This window comes from Scaptodrosophila lebanonensis, unplaced genomic scaffold (assembly GCF_003285725.1).
Source record: "Scaptodrosophila lebanonensis strain 11010-0011.00,11010-0021.00 unplaced genomic scaffold, SlebRS2 tig00000001-arrow-pilon, whole genome shotgun sequence".
Lineage (NCBI taxonomy): Eukaryota > Metazoa > Arthropoda > Insecta > Diptera > Drosophilidae > Scaptodrosophila > Scaptodrosophila lebanonensis.
This window is the reverse complement of record NW_022060529.1, coordinates 27,390,671-27,407,936: the sequence shown is the minus strand read 5'-3', so window position 1 is coordinate 27,407,936 and position 17,266 is coordinate 27,390,671. Positions and strand designations below refer to the sequence as shown.

Sequence of the window (17,266 nt, the reverse complement as noted above, 5' to 3'; positions counted from 1 at the left end):
GTTCATACAGACAGACAGACAGACGGACAGACAGACGGACATGGCTATATCGACTCGGCTTGTCATCCTAATCAAGAATATATATACTCTGTGGGGTGTGCCACGCCTCCTTCGGTGTGTTCCATGAACACTCGCACAAAACTAATATACCCTTTGACCCTTTGGGTACAGGGTATAAAAACTAAAAGGGCCGAAGTCTGAATAATACAAGCTTATTTGTTGCTTATTTAGATCATAAGTACAAACACGATTAAATTGTATGCGATTGAAAATCACATATGTACATGGATAAGCATGTGGGTGGGGATTTTTAATCGGTTAGAATTTACCGATTTGGATGACACAGAAATAGTAAATAAATATACGTGTTGCACTCTGTGACGGTCGCCAGGGCGTCGTTACTAGAGAAGGACGGTGAGGACGGCGAAAGAAATAATAGTAATAAGAAAGAATGTAAAATTGAGTTAAGTTTAGTCTAAGTACAGCCACGAAGGCGAAGGGTCATAGCGCATCGAAATTGTGCTTTATTTGACACGGGAGGCGGCGCAGGAATAAAGAGTTTCCGAAATGCAGACTTTCATCCAGACAGGCGGCCAGGGGGAAGTGGCTCTATTTTTATCATCATGCTCTTAAAGAATATATGGAGTCGGAGATGCGTCCTTCTTCATGTTACATACCTTGCACAAACGTAATATACCCTTTTAATGTTACGGGTACAGGATTTTCCTCGTCTGTAAGCAAACTTTGTTCGGCTATGACGACTAAAAATCAAAATTAAGTCTCACTGTACGTACAGCGGTCTATGCTCGTACATTTGCAATGTTTTCCTGCGCTTATGCTTATTAGCGCCATTGTTGGCTCCGAAGCTTGCTTGCTCTAGGCACGGTGCTTGGCACTTTTCGTGCATGTCAGCCATTTATACAATGCCACATTCGAGGCAGCATCCTTTCAGCTTGGCGTGCACTAAATGCAGTATAAAGCAAGAAGTACTTTCAGGTTCATGTCGACGTGTATTGATGTCCTGGCAGTAGCGTTGGTGTTTGCGTCATAAAAACGACAAAGCATGTTGCAATGATAAAAAGTAATTTTATGACGCACTCACACATAAAGGCCGCAGCCAGCAGAGTGGCTGTTTGTCTGCCCTTCTGCCTGCCAGTCTGGAAGGCACTTATTGGTTCGACAACCATTGTCTTTGCCAGACAAACACATCATGCTGAGTTGTCTGCACAGTTGTCCCCTTTGCCTGCCGCATCTTTTGTAATGACTAAAACGCAGCTTTTAAAAGCGCAGCACTTGGCTAGTAACTTAAAACGAGCCGTAGTAGCATCAACAACAGCAGCAACTACCAAAAAACAAAAACAAAACAGTGCCAACTTAAAGGCAAGTTCAATAAATTTACAAAACCAAAAATCTAAACAAAGCAACGAGCGAGCGACAGCGGCATCAGTTTACTGGATTTTAATGTAATTTGCTGCAGCTGTTACACTCGAAGCAGCCGCAAAAACTGCCAACCAAAAACTAAGCGATGTTTGCGGGGGCCCCGAGGGGCGCAGGCCAGCTAGCCCCGAGCTCAAATCAATTTGTGGAACGTCTGAACAAAAACCAACATGTGGTCGCACATGCCAAGCGTCCGACTGTGTGTGTGTGCGTGTGTGTGTGTGCCAGTCGCCTGGTATATCCGTTTCCGCTGCATTTGCATGGCTGCTGAACGCACATACAGTAAGTATACTGTATACTGGTCACCACTCGATTACTGCTGCCTGTTGGTTGGTGGCCTCTGGTGCTGGCCACCTTGCGGCTTTGGCAATTGTGTTTAATTTGTTCCGCATAATTTTGATCAACGCGTTTCAGTTTTTCTCATCAAAATGTATGTAGTAATCACACGTACGCTCATATGCAGAACTACAGGACGTCGGAGGACGGGGAATGAAAAAAAGGGGGTGCGGAAAGCGTTAAATGCTGCAAACAGAATAGCGCTAATAGTTGCTTTTTTTATTCCTGATGCTTTCTTCACTTATGCTGCGGCTGTAGTTGCTGTTTCTGATTCTGTTCTTGTTTTTGTTTTTGTTTATTTTGCAGCAGTCATTTGCAGAAGCCTCTCCTTCACTTTGCTGCCCATGCTCGTCCGTTCGTATGGCTCTTTGGCCGCTCAACTGTTTGGCTCTTTGGCTATTTGACTGTTGGGGCTAATGGGCGTTATTGGCCATAGTTTCTGACTTTTCGTATGCTGTCAAGTGCTCGCACTCGAAATTATTATCTGCCATTAATCATGGCTATAATGCTTGCCGCTATAAAATGAAGCGAGTGCAGCGAGTGGCAGTTTTAAGAGTAGAACTCCGGGGATGCGGCGATGCGTATTTTAGCGGCGCGACCCTCCGCTCTGCTCCACTTTACTTGGCTTTGCTCTGCTTTGAGCGGCAGACGACCGACGAGGGCAGCTTTGTTACCAGCGCTGATAAGTAGACTATGAATTTGTCGTCTGGTGTATTTGGACTGGAGTCCTTGAACGATGCAGAAATGTTGCAAGTGGTTTATTATATAACCTCATTATTTTAAAAAGCTGCCACTGGTCCATTTAAAATTCAAAATCACACTAAGTATGATAAATAAAATAATTTTTTTTTTATTCTTAATTGAGTTTTTTTTAACACCCAGAACGAGGAATAGTAAAGTATAGTGGATAATGTATAGAAATATCTGGAATGCGAATGGTGACCATGAAATTCCAAATACAAAATAAGTCAAAAATATTCACTTATGAAATATAGAGTGCGGAAACTGGTGACCACAGTTTTGTTGTAAGAGACATTGAAGGGTACACAGCAATCGCGCAAGCAAACATACATTTTCTGCTCGTATTTTTTTATGTTACGAGTATATACGAGTATGTTACTTGTAATTTAGAGCCCATGCCTTATATCTTAAGCTACCCACGCTTTTTTAATTTTCTGCATCAGTTTATTACTGTGTGACAATTATTTTAACTGCAGGGCACTTTTTTTATGACAGCTTTTTGTTTTCATTTTGAGTTCCATGTTTTTTGTTTTTATATTTTGCCACTTGTCTGAACATTTTATATAATAAAAACCACACGCTGGGTACAGTAGGGTGTAAAAGCATCGCTAGAAAGGCAGACCGACAGGCGGACACGCGGATATAGTATAACAGACACAGCTCTTGGACATAAGGTATTGTAAACTACATAAATAACAAGCTCAATTTATGTTCATATTAAAATATAAATTTTGTGCAACGGCTAGCAAAAACGGACTACCCACGTCACCGCGCCACTCCCCCGGAGTCACCCCAGACAATTGCCTAACGAAAGTGTGTCAACATTTGGTTTGTTGGATCCAGCCCCAGGCTCGGGTCCTGACATACATAGGCTCAGGCGCAGATAACGAAAAAAGGGAAATAAAAGGATTGCCTATGCATGTTTTGTACAGGCGTATACGAGTATACAAAATTTATGACGTGGCATATTTTCTTATGCAAGCAAAGACTTTGCTGAATTTTGATGGCCCGTCTGCTCGGTTGTCTGGCTGTCTGACTGTCTGGCTGTCTGACCGCGTGACTGCCCGACTGCCTGTACGTGTACACTAAATGGACGCCTTTGTCTTACCGCATGGCAATCTGATACTGACAAAGGTGTAGCATTTCAAATTTAATAACAACGCAGTAGCAACAAAAAATGCCACAAATTCAATAAACAAAGGATATAGTCCTACTCGCATGAAAGACGGACATGGAAGCTTGCATAGGGGTAGTCAGACTGCGGGCATTGGATAACCATGAACGAGTACTCGTCTGTAGTAGCTGCAGCTTTGCTGTTTAATAGTGACATTTTCCGTTTTCATTTAAGCCTTGCAGGGGTTGAGCATTTTCCTATCACATCCATCAGACATGCATTGTGCATGCGACTCATCTCACACATCCACACATATGTTTGTGCAAGGAAACCAACATCCTTGCGAACTTAACACTGGAGCGCAGTCGAGCTCGTGGGTTTCGGCGCTAATTTAGCCTCTAATTTGGCAAATGAGCAAAACTTTGATGGCTTCTATTTAGCATTATTAATGTCGGGATATCCGGTTGTAAATGGATAGTAGTGGCCAGGCGGCAAATGCCATTCGGTGGCATGGAAGGCTGACAATGGGAATGGCCCGTTCAATAGGCCGAAGCGCTGTCACAACTCGAAACTGCAACAGAAGTCGATTCGTTCATTTTACTGAAATAAGTTTTCAAGTTCTAATTCAATCACTATAGTTGCATTTGTTGTTGCTGTTAGAGAAGGATACTTATAAATAAAGAACATTATATGCATACTTAAAATACTTTCCACCAGGACAATGAATGCTCTCTTACATCGGCTTTAATAGAATCACTTCAAGCGTTTAATGTATGGACATCCTCCTACATACATACATACTTCGCTGATATCCAAGTTATTTACTTCTTTCCTATTCCTGTACTTGTAGAAACTTGAGAACTCCTCATTCGATGTGGACAGTATTCATCTTTATTTCAGAGAGAGAGAGAGAGAGAGAGAGAGAGAGAGAGAGAGAGAGAGAGAGAGAGAGAGAGAGAGAGAGAGAGAGAGAGACCAGAGGGATTGTCTACTAAAAAGCAAATCAAAAAAATAAATACCTAATTGGTCAGCACATTGAATTTAATAATCGAATTTATATTCAAAATTCTATTGTTAAGACGCTTCTAGTTTTTTGCTTTATACTTGTATATTGTGTCCACTCAACGCAGCAGCCCGAACTGCTATCTCTGGTGTTGAGCATATGGTTAATGCCATCTTCGTAACTCGTAAACAATCGTGTACTAAAATACTTTGTTTGCTTTCTACGAGTACTATATAAGTTAGCTGCTGAGTCCTGAGTCTGAGTCCTTATGAAATCCACAAGCCTCCTTGATATTGGTCCATTAAAAGGTTATAAATTAAGCCCTGGCCCATTTTAAATTCTCACCAAAAGAATCATACACACTCTGTCAACTGACACCGGCAGTGGCTGTGGTTTGGTTGGATGAATGCTTCCTCGGTTGGTTCTTCGGTTGGTGGGTAGGTGATGTTGCCGTAATTATGTTTGTTGACGTCGCCATCTCTGTCGCCGTCCTCGTCCTCGTCCTCGTCGTCATCACCAACGCCTTGCCCCTCCAACATCAGCAACGCCAACAATGTGGCTTGAAATTTGACACTTTCACAGTTGGTCAGTTGATTTGGTCGTTGTCGCTGTTTCTGGCTGATATTGTTGTTGTTGTTGCTGTTGCTGTTGTTGGCCTCTGCCAGCGACCAGCGACCGTTGGAGCAAGCAGCCTGTCTGCATTTTGTTAGATTAATGTCCTGCTCAATCATCAATAGGTACAGCGTACTGCGCCGCTTTGTTTGTATAGAACTTGTTTATGGCCCTTGCATTGTACGAGTATGTGTGTGTGCATGTACGCGAGTATGTGTGTATGGGTGATTGTTGGTTGGTTTCCTTTATCGTTTTTTTTTTTGTTTTGCTATTCTAGCCTGCCATTTTCATTTGGTGTCCTTCATTCCATTTATTATGGCTTTCATTTTGGTTTGTGCATTCATCCTTTGCTTTGTTCTTTCGTTTACTTTTAATTCATTTAAGTTTCTTGTTGTTGTTCATTTTGATTGATGACCACTTTAATTGCGGATATTAAATGACAAGCTCATGGCGCTTGGCGCTTGTTCGTCGCTCCGCTCTTCCGGCCTGTGCCCCAGCCCCAGCTCTTACCCATCGCCCTTCCACATTTCGAGCGGTTCAACTTGTCCTGTCTGAGTTTTTTTCGCTCTAATTTTGTGTGTGCGCGCCATTGCATGGCGCAATTTTTATCGATCGTTTGGTCTAAATTGTTTTTGTCTCTTTATGGCTATTTGTAGCTGATAGTTCGCTGGTATGCAGTTTTATGGTCCACATGACGCACTCAAACCCCCACTCAACCCCACAAAGTTAATCAAATCAACTGCAATTTGCCGCTCGGTGCGTAGCTGGAAACTTATTCGGTTTACACGATTGCACAGCGCTCTGAAACACCAACTAGATAAAAATGACTAGAATACTTAAGTTGATCGATTTTTTTTAAACTACAATAGTTAATTGCTCCAATCGTTCCTATACCAGCTGATGTTTATCATAAAGTGCGCCGATTTTGATTAAAAATATGTACGATTCTACATGTACCTCTCATATGAAGTCTTCCTAGCGTCCTTTTCCCTAAAAAGGACTACGGGGGTATACAAATTCATTGCGCTGATTTGCTGGACGGAAACTGATCAATGGGTTCAAAAAAAGTTAGTCCAAATAAAACTTATTAGATAGACAATCTTACCCTAGTACTACAACATTTATTAAAGATTATTTTTATTTAGCAACAAGCACACATATTAATATATAATTTAGCTGAGGTTATTAACGAATTTTAATTAGTTAACTATCCTGTGAAGAAAAGACTCATTAAAAAAAAAACTGTATAAGAAGAAGAAACATCCATCCCATCAAAGGTAATCATGCCATTATAAGTGAACTCGTAAAATTAAACAAATATATCCTTCTATTCATTTGGACCTTCTAGTCAAGTAATTTCATATATTCAACTCCGCATACGCAAATTTTGTCGCGTCCTAGCACGAGCTCCGAGCCACGCATAAACGTGTTGCTGATTAAAAGGTCCGTTCTAGCAATTTTTCGCCTTTGATGTGGGCGCGAAAAGATGTTGGCTGTACACACAGAGGAAAAATGAATTTAGAACTGTTGTTACTGCAGATAGACGCAGTCCCGAAGTCAATTTATGGTATTAACACTAAAATAAATATAAAATGTGGTTTTAACAATACATATTCGCTGAGATGAGGAGATCAGCCGGCAAATAGATATCATGCAACTTTCGCACTTACTTGTAAATGCAGATATATTGCAGATATTTCTTACATTAATTTTTGGGTATTAATTGATTAACGTACGTATCCTTTTACGATTTATTAATCTCCATTTGGCTAGAATTATGCACGCTTAATAAAATTGTATGGATGAAATCTTAAGAACGCTTCGATTGGTCTAGTTTTCATACCACCAGTTTCGATCAGTGTACAACTTGTTGGTGAGGCTGAAGCAGAGAGTGGATGGGTGTAGTGGGTGGTTTATTAGTTGGCTGGCAATATACATAAACTATATAATAATTCTAATGAAAAATGTGAAGTAGTAAATTTGATTACTTGCTTTGATTGTCAATTAAAGAGCATCAGCAACAACACTAACTAAAATAATTTGCAGTAACTACAAATCTAGTTATGTTGTTCCAGCCTCTACATACATTTATACGACTACATACAAACACAAATAGTATTATGTACGCACATAGAGTTGATGAATTGGATCCTAATTAATTTTGCCATACATATAGTATATGGTATACTTAGTATTGCGGACCCCTTGCTTGCATTAAATGCCAAAGCAAGTCATTTCACTCATTAGCCACATTAATTGATAAATTGGCGCATGTACGAGTACGAGTATATAGGCACACATTGAGGAATTTATGTAGAATGCGGCTGGCTGATTGTCCGAATGTCTGAGTGCCTGAGTGACAATCCGAAATGCCGATGCGCTCAATAGTTGAACAAACTTTGCTACTTGAAGTTCAAGTTGTTAAAAGTCGCCAGGCAATAACTGGTCAAAAGAAAACCATTCCCATTGCTTTGCAGTCGAATGCGTCCGGAGTTGTCTGGTCTAGTCTATTCTGCCCTGGTCTGGCCTGGTCTGCCTGTCAAATGTAACTTTGATTTTGATATTTTTCGCGCAAGTTTTATGGAAACTGACATGAAGTTTGCCGTGTGCCAACAATCAGTTAATGCATGCCCTTCGAGTAGTTGAGAGTTGCCTGCTGGTCGTCAGGCTGGCCCAAAGCCTGACAGCCGTTTTGTGTTGATTAATTGCCTAGCTTAGTGTCAAAGCTCTCCCCCATACACACATACATACACACACACACACTCAAACCCCCAACATACACACCATACTCGTACACATGTGTGGTTGGTTGGCCAAGCCTAGTGTAAGCTCTGATTAATGTTTCCAAGTCAAATTTGTTGTACCTACAGCGACCAGCCAATTGTTAATTGTGGCTGCATAAGCTTTTTAACTTCAAATGTACATACTCGTACAATGTATGCCAAAAATGTTCACACTTGCCGCAACGGTAGCAGAACATCATCATCATCATCATCAGCTCAAAAGCAAGAGCATCAACAGCTGCAACAAGAACAAGGTTAAATGCCAAGTGACAAATGTAACAGCTAAAGCAAAACCCGAAACCTTGCCGAGCAGCAATTACTAATTAAGGACGCGCCGGCGCAATGTCCCAAGTCCACAACCTGCTCTTATATCCCAGGCCAAAGCTCGCTCAAAGCTTTGGGATCGGAGAAAGCACAAATATTACGGTCTTATACACGCCGCGCTCAATAACGGTATGTGTCGCAGTCGATGTCGCTGCCGCTGTCGCTGTCGTGCCTTTTGCATTCAAATACTGACGCACAGCTGTGTGGCGGCTCAGTTGCTGGCAAGTGGTCGGTGTGAGTGGTTCTATGGATTGTGAAGCAGCAGCAGAAGCAACGGCAACAGAACCAAGCAGCATTGAATAAAGTTTTCACACACATAGCAGTACTTAGTAATGAAAGTTTAATTGGTGTTAAATTGATAGATTGTTGAATGTGTTTGTGTATGTTAGCGGCGACAGACAATATTTGCTAATGGACAGTGCAAGATCAGTAAACGGAAAAAGGGACAGAGTAGCCGCAAAATAAAGCCTGAGCTGCCTTGCCACTTGAAATCAGCAAGGCATTCAAGTTAATCCTGGCACTTGAGTTTTAACGGAACGAAGCTGCATGAAGAAGACGTGAAGACATGAGGCAGCAATGGAAGCCGCGCCATTGGCACACACCCATGGCAGATGGTAGACATCGAAATAATACCCGATTAAAGAACAAAAAAGCAAAGTGCAAATGCACCCCAAGTGCCAAAACAAGGAGTAACTCATTTGTGCAGTTATTGTGCGGTGACAGTTTGCTGGCAGCAGCCGACCCGAACGATAATGCTGAAGCTGGGAAGGCTGTTCGAGGCTGTAGGAGGCTGTTGGCGGCCGCCTCGAGTGCGGTAGCTTAGCGGCAATGCATAATGTCTGCTAATATTTGAAGAGCACGCGAGTGCGCAGCGCGCATTAATTGACATGAAAGCCGAGCCGAAAAATATGCAAAAGGCGCACACGACGAGTTGGAGAAAGCTGAAAAGCAGCGAAGAGAATGCCGAGAAGAATGGGCTCCGCGCTAATGAGGTGCATTGCATTCGCGTTTTATAGGTAAGTGGCGGCTTAAGTCGGGCTTAGTGCGTATGCATGACAAATCATTAAACCCTAAGGTATGAAACGAACTGCACCTGAACATACACGCATGTATAGTAGTATAGTAAGCGAAGACAGGGACAGATGCTTGACTTCCTGTCTCATGGCCTGTGATTTGTGGTGCTCGCTGAGGGCAATCTATTTATGCTCTCGGTAACGTTATTGATGGGCAATAAAAAAACACGTAGTCTTGATGGCATTAATATTAAATTGCACTCGCCCAATGACAGGCGAGACAATTAGGCAACAATATTTTATGCTCTGCCTGCCGGACTCGACTGACGATGTCCTCGAGACTGGTAAATTAGCTGAAGTGTAATTTAGTGTTGCACACCCAACAGGCGTCGCTGTAGAAACCTATCTGTCTGTCGGTCTGTCTGCGTCTGGGTCGATGCTATGGCTGTGGAGCTAGGCATTACATAAATTACATAATACGCACCCAATATGGCACAATCCAATCAAATGGTGGCACAAATTATGCAAATTGTTGTCGGCATTCAATTGGGGTTATAAATTTTTGCCATTTCAGTTTTTGGCATATGCCATGCATGTGCGTACAGAGTGTTTTTTTATTTTGGCATGAGCAATCAGCCCTCAATTGTATATTGCAAATATCTATAACAGTTAGCCGTTTTTGTTATTGGCTCAATTCTCTGTTTGTATTTATTATTGGCATTCTGTTTATTTGTTTTGCTAATAATTGCGCGCTATTTACTTGTATACTCTCTACCTAAAAGGTACAAGAGTATATTAGGTTTGTGGAAAAGTGTACAAGCAGAAGGAGGCGTGGCAGACCCCATAAAGTATATAAATTCTTAATCAGTGTGTCTGTGTATCCGTATGAACACCTAGATCACAGATGCTTTATACTATATGTGTACAAAGTACAAGTATATTTCAAAACTCCCTCCCCTCTACTACCCCGCAATTAGTGATTTTGTATTTTGCAATTAAATTTGGAGCAGAAAAAAATAAATTCTTGTATTTTCTCGGACTTAGGTGAATCTTAATGCCAAGTTTGGTTATTCTAGTTCCTATACTTTCTGTTGCATACATTCGCACTAAGCTAGTATACCTCTTTACCCTTTGGGTGCAGGTAGAGTATCACATTTTCTTGCATGCTGTTATTGCTACAAATCCAATTCCAGACTTGCTTGTTGAGAAAACAAAAACTGCAAAAACTTGGAGACCAACAACACGTGAAATGTAATTATAGGCAATAATTCGTTGCTACTTGCTACCCATTACTAGATATCCAATAAATAAATAATGCCCAACATTTTACCGTTGCCCAAAAGCCTCTTATGCGTCCGTTTCCGATGACCACACGCACAACAGAACCTCTTTCTTCAAGAAGGTTACTTTTCAAACGCGTTTATAATTTCAATTGCAAATTAAATTTCCCACAAACAAAGTAAGGGAAAAATCAAACCGCACCAAATGCACCAATACTTAAATAAAATTACTTTTAATTAAGTCTCGGAGTCAACCACAACACGGACAACCGAAAAATGTTAACAGAGACTCAAATTACCAACTAAGAGCAACGAAACCAAAAAAACACATCGCAAGGAAGTGATTAAAATTTTACCTCGCTGGCAGTTGCTTCGTTTTTGCATGAGGTTCTAGGTTACTTTTAATGTTTTCAACTTCTTTTTTTTTCATTTTTAGTAAGTATTAATTAATGCAAAAATGGAGAACTGAAACGCAAATAAGGCTTCTGCCCGCTTGCTGCTTTACAAATGAAGGTGCTTTGCATTGTTGTTGTAGTTCATATTGTTGTTGCTTGAAATTTGAGTGGCGCAGAAAAGTGACGCAAATTAAAAGCGAGCCAGGCTGTGCCATTCGACGATTTTTGGTCTTGTTGCTCAGTCGCTAGTGAGCCCACTGAGGCAGAAGCAGCTTAATGAAAATGAAATTGACACCTGCAAGCGCCAAAGGGTGGGGGGAAGGCGAGAATAGCAGAGGAAAAGGGGTGGACTGTCGAAGCACTTGCTTAGCAGATCCTGCTTCTACTGCTCGACACAAAAGTTGAGTTATTTCTGAACAGGACGCATTATGTCCCCTCATACGAGTATGTAAAACTATACGCTGAGACGCTGACGCTGCGTGTCAATAGTTATGAAAGCTACTGTCCCCATTATCCAAACCCTAACCCTTACCCTGTCTTTTATCGCAGTCCCTGTCCTCTGTTCACTGCTTACGCATTGCCTGCTGGCTCGCAATGCTCTTACAGGCAATTCCTCTTGCTGTCACATTTTGTTGCCGTCGCACATCCTTGCGAGACAGCCTGCCAAAGAAATGCTCATAAATCTTTGCAGGAGCAGCAGCATTAGCGACATCCACAGAGCTGGACATGAGTAGGGCCACGCATATACGTGTATGTGTGCGGCACCATTTTCGATTTCTGAAGTGCACATGTATGTGTGTGTGTGTGTGTGTGCGTGTGGCGACTTTATGTTTTATCGTGCATTTACGCTTCCGAGCACCCATGGCACGGAACTATGAGTGGGGGGGCCGGGACGAAGAATCGCCCAAAATGTCGCCGCTTCATTCGCATCGACTATTTGAGTTTGTTGTTCAGCTCATAAATCTGCTTATCTATAGCGTAGTTGTCGTTTTGGTTGCACACCGCCTAAAAGCTTCAAGTTGTCGTTTTTCTTTTTGTTTTGAAGTTTCCAACATTGACTAAACTACATATCGATGCTGGGGTCTAGAGTTAGCGCTTGGGGCTGCCGCATTTAAGGATTTGCAGCGTCTTGACCCTGTTGCAGTCATGCATAAATTTGTTAGATTTTGGCACTGACAAGACGAAACAACAATATTGTTTCGTTTTGGGGGTTGCCGGCTGCAAGTTATAAATAATTTCGAATTAATTAAGCCCTTGCTTTGCCTTGCCATACGGCCCCTTTTCCTGCTCACCAAGCTCAACTGGCTTCGGCCTTTAATATGCGCCCACGAAATGAAATTAGTAAACAAAAGATAAAACGTAATGAAATAAAATACTGCCTAAATATTTGTGCCGCCACAGCACAATGAAGGAACCATTAAACGACGGGACAACAGGAACGACATTTGAAAAATGTGGCCCAATAAGTACGATAGCGAACGAGTCAAGAAAACAGAAACAAAAAAGGAAGAAAGAGTTTTGCGAGCACTGGACTGTAACCGCACAGAAAGGCGTTAATGACTGAAGCTTAGGACCACTTAGAGTTCATTAATGAAAACATGAATAGCGTTATTTCCCTAGGGCTCATTGCTGAGGCAATTGCTAAAATAACAGACAAGACACTTAAATGTTACCAACAAATTCTATACAAGACTAGTACATAGTCCGAGGTATATTTTGTCTTAAAATTGTACCGATCGTTGTGAAATTGTTGTACTTACTATATAATAGTAAACTGTATATGAAATTAAAAAGTAAAAAAGTAATTACAAATAATAACGAATCAAACATATATTGGTGCAAGTTTTAAATTTCATAAACTTTCACTGGGCTTGTTTCTATGCTTTTGTGTGCAAAGCAGCAACAAAAAATCAAGAGAGAACGCTACAGTCGGGCAAGCCCGAAAGTGAAATATACCCAGACAAATTTCCAATCAAAAACAAGAAAGGAATTCTAAAGTCGAGCAGGCTCAACTCTTAAATAACCTGTACTACCCAACAACAACAAAAATGTATTAAAAAAATTTACTTTATTTCATACTTGTACATATAGTATGTATGTGTGCATTACATAATTAAATCAAAGCAGCAACAAATACAGCTGCGGGCAGAGCTTTGGCCTGGTTATATGGCTATAACTTTCTTTCTAATCAACGTATCATAATGAAACTTGGGATACGGGTATATAATCACTAACTGCATGTGACTACCATTCCAAGAATTCCAAGAATTACGGGAGTTATACTATAGTTATTGTTTACTTTCTGACGGACGGACAGACAGACAGACGGACATGGCTATATCGACTCGGCTTGTCATCCTGATCAAGAATATATATACTTTGTGTGGTCTGCCACGCCTCCTTCTGTGTGTTACATACATGCGCACAAAACTAGTATAGCCTTTCACCCTTTGGGTACAGGCTATAATAAAATATACTCGTATAAACTAGGGACTAGAGTGTACACATTCCAAGTTTTGTTAACATGCGCTCAGTAGCTTCTGAAATCCAGGCTGTCATCCAGACAGATGAACAGACAGATGGGACGGACGCACGACATGACTAGATCGATTTCTCTCGTTCTGCTGATAAGGAATACACCTAATTCTGTTTTTACACGGTAGATTGGTTCCAGGAAAAGTCGTGTAAAAAAAGACAGTGATCATATGCGATTTTAAATCGTGTAACCATATATAACATCTTTGCACAAACGTAATATACCCTTTTTACCGTATGGGTATGACGAACAGACGAACTGAAAACCTCCTCCTTTTTTGATGTCGTTTATAAAAAGGAATGGAATTCTTAATAACTCAAACACTGTGAAATAATAGTTACAGAGTGCACAAACCAATTTTGAAATCATGTAATCTTGATCATCTTCTACCATTTTATTAAGTGTGCTCACCTTCCTAAGAAGAATGAGTTTTCCATTATATGTATACTGCTGCCAACATGGTACATTAAGCTACTTAAAACCAAGAAAGGAATGCTAAAGTCGAGCAGGCTCAACTCTTAAATACCCTGTACCACCCCACAAAAAAGTAATTAAATTAATTAATTAATTGAATTAAATTAATTAACTTAATTAATTTAATTAATTAACTAAATTAAATATAAAATATTCCATGCATGTATACATACATTTACATTTACATCAGAATCGTGCCTTATGCGTGTTAGTGTACTTGTACATATGTATGTATGTGTGCATTGGGCCTGGTTATATGGCTATAACTTTCTTTCCGATCATTCTATCATAATGAAACTTGGTATACGGATGATTATATAACCTAATGTGACTACCAAATTTCAAAATTCCAAGAATTACGGGAGTTATAGAAAATCGTTAATACGGGGGAAGTGGGGGGGTGGATCAGAAAAAATGAACTCGTCCTTTCTCGGTCTTAGGAGAATCTGTATACCAAGTTTGATTATTCTAGCTCTTATACTTTCGGAGATCCTTGCGTTCATACATACAGACAGACGGACAGACGGACAGACAGACGAACATGGCTATATCGATTCGGCTTGTCATGCTGATCAAGAATATATATACTTTGTGGGGTCTACCAAGCCTCCTTCTGTGTGTTCCATGTGCACTCGCACAAAACTAATATACCCTTGTACCCTTTGGGTACAGGGTATAATAAAGTAAAAATTGTCCATAGTATACACCTAGTTCACCTATCCATATACCTAGTTCTGTTTTTACACGGTCGTTTTTTACACGATTTTGATATAAAACGGTTTGAAAATTAAACATTGCATATGTATTTCCTTAGAGATAAGAAACCAATTACCCACGCACTTAAATCTATATAAATATACAATGCAGTTTTTGAAATATTTTTAAATGAGATATAAAATTCAAATATTTTTTAAGAAATCATGTACTTTACACAAAGGATCTCATGAGGAGATCCTTCAGGTGGCACATCTTTAGTCTTCTCTTCCTAGGTCTGGAGAGCAGCCATCTCGCTAGTGCATGGGGGTGAACTTCAAGGCTCTTCTCATAATTCCCTGCGTGCTCCTGTATGGCATCGCCCACCTTGGCCGCACATAAGTCCCTTTCAATGTCTCTAGTGCGCATATACAAAGGAGCTTTACATTTTATCTCAGGATTTTATTTTACATATAGAAACAAATATATGTGTGTGTAACTTTATTGGCAAATATATATTATTAGAGATGATAAGAATGGCAAATCTGCAAATTTCTTATTGCCCTTAATTTTGCGAGACCCTAAATCGGGGCCATAAAACGGACAATGACAGGACTTCCCAAAACCATGTGCCTTTTAATTGTGCGCATAAAATTTGTGCATACCACCTACACTACACTTTTGCTTTTAGTATTTATTTCAAATGGATTCTAACTAATATGCAGCACGGAGGACATAGCCATGGACGGGCTGTAGGACATTGTCCTTACCATCGTTGTCAGCGTTAACGTCAGCATCGGTTCTGGCGTCGGTGTCGGTGTCGCCTGCGTACGTCATCGAACTGCTGACCGAGTTGGCGTTCGGCCAACATGTTGCTGCTGGTCTGTTAGAAAATTTGCAGATAGCCGTATACCAGACAGCAGCTGCTGATGTTGCACGAAACTGTTTTCTGTGTTGCATGCATTAAGGCGCAGCACGAACCTTGTCGACAAAGTGTTGATGGCCAGTGCAAACATTGCTTTGCTTACTAGACGATGCTGTCGCTTGAGTCAAGTTATAAAAATGCATGACCAGTAGATTCCTTCCACAAATACCTTAAGTGAAGGCTTTTTACCTGCGCATGTTGCTGTTGCTTTTGCTGCAGCCACTGTCGGTCCTGCCTTTTCCTATATCTATCCATCAAATGCCTCCATATTGAATCAACGCAAAATAATTGCTTTTTAAATGGGTTTTTATGCGACGTGGCCCCGTCATAAATTCAAACCATCGCCTCCGGCACATTTGTCTGCTGATTTTACTTTTTGCGAGGGTCGGCAGCACAGCAAACTTAGCCGATGTTATGTCGTCTGGCACTCGGAATTTTTATTCGTGAGCTTTAATTTTAAGATTTATGGTCGCTGCAGCCTGAAGGACATTTTTAATGAGATTTCTCTGGGCAGCCCGCAGTTGTGACTCAAGTGCGCCCAAAAGTTCCCTGACTTGGGGGTAGCCAAGGAGTTTTTTAAATGCTGAGATTACGAGATATGCCAAAAAGTCAATGTGGCTAAGCAGCAGCTGAATCTGCCCAAAATCACATTTTCAAGCAATTAAAAGGATTAAATTCCGTCTACACAAAATTGATATCAGACATTTTATAACTTGCAACTTTACCTTCGGCACTAAGTTTTACAGAACATTTTCATCGCTAACGTATAAATAATTATACAAATCCGACTAAGAACTAGGTTTAAAGTTAACCCGATCAATAATTTTTCAAAACTTCATTAATGCTTATCTATAGCATAAAACTAAACTTGGCCCTAAATTTCAGCTTCTTAACTCTTACCTTTTGGGTTGTGCGTTGATTGCACATACGAGTATTTATGTACATACAATAACGTTCGTGCTACAATTTTTCAAACATTTTTCATTCATGCTCCAATGAAAACCTAATGAATGAATGAAAACAAATGGCATACAAAATGAAGATCTATCATACAAACTATTTTATATATCCATATGTATGTATATGGATGCGCTGCCTGCAGCTCTGCCCGCAGCTCTGCTCGCAGCTGTTGTTGTTGTTGTTGCTGCTTTGGTTCAACATTGTGCTGCATACATACACGCATATAAACGCGCAGAGACACGATTCTGATGTAAATTTATTCTATTGAAATTGAACATAAACACTTATGTACTATATGTATGCATGTGTTGAATATTTAATTTCATTCATTAATCTAATTAATTAAATTTTTTAAATATAAATGTTTTATTTTCTTTTTTTGTGGAGAGTACAGGGTATTGTACTGTCGGGCTTGCTCGACTGTAGTGTTCTATCATGTTGAAAAACATGAATTTATTTTAGGCATAGGTATGGCTTAAATTATATATGTAGATATGCATATGCAAAACTCATTGTTCTAAGATAGACTATATTCAAAAAACTGGAACATTTTTAAAGAGTTTTTCCTAACTTTAATTATATTTTGGTCGTGTTGTTTTTGTTTTTATCGTATTTGCACGATCGAGTCTTTATGTGCCTT

General features: G+C 40.3%; 1 protein-coding gene across 2 annotated transcripts in view; it reads left to right on the top strand.

The window, feature by feature from the left end:
- Nucleotides 1–17,266, top strand: part of LOC115633933 (matrix metalloproteinase-2) — a 100,650-nt gene that overhangs the window by 28,793 nt on the left and 54,591 nt on the right. Inside the window, exon 1 of one of the 2 annotated variants that reach the window (XM_030531450.1) lies at nt 8,605–9,366. The exons of the other annotated variant lie outside the window; for it this stretch is intronic. Within the exon in view, the coding sequence (XP_030387310.1) occupies nt 9,311–9,366 (56 nt within the window). The 5' untranslated portion in view covers nt 8,605–9,310. Of the gene's footprint in view, nt 1–8,604; nt 9,367–17,266 lie in introns of those variants that run through there. 2 annotated transcript variants of the gene reach the window in all.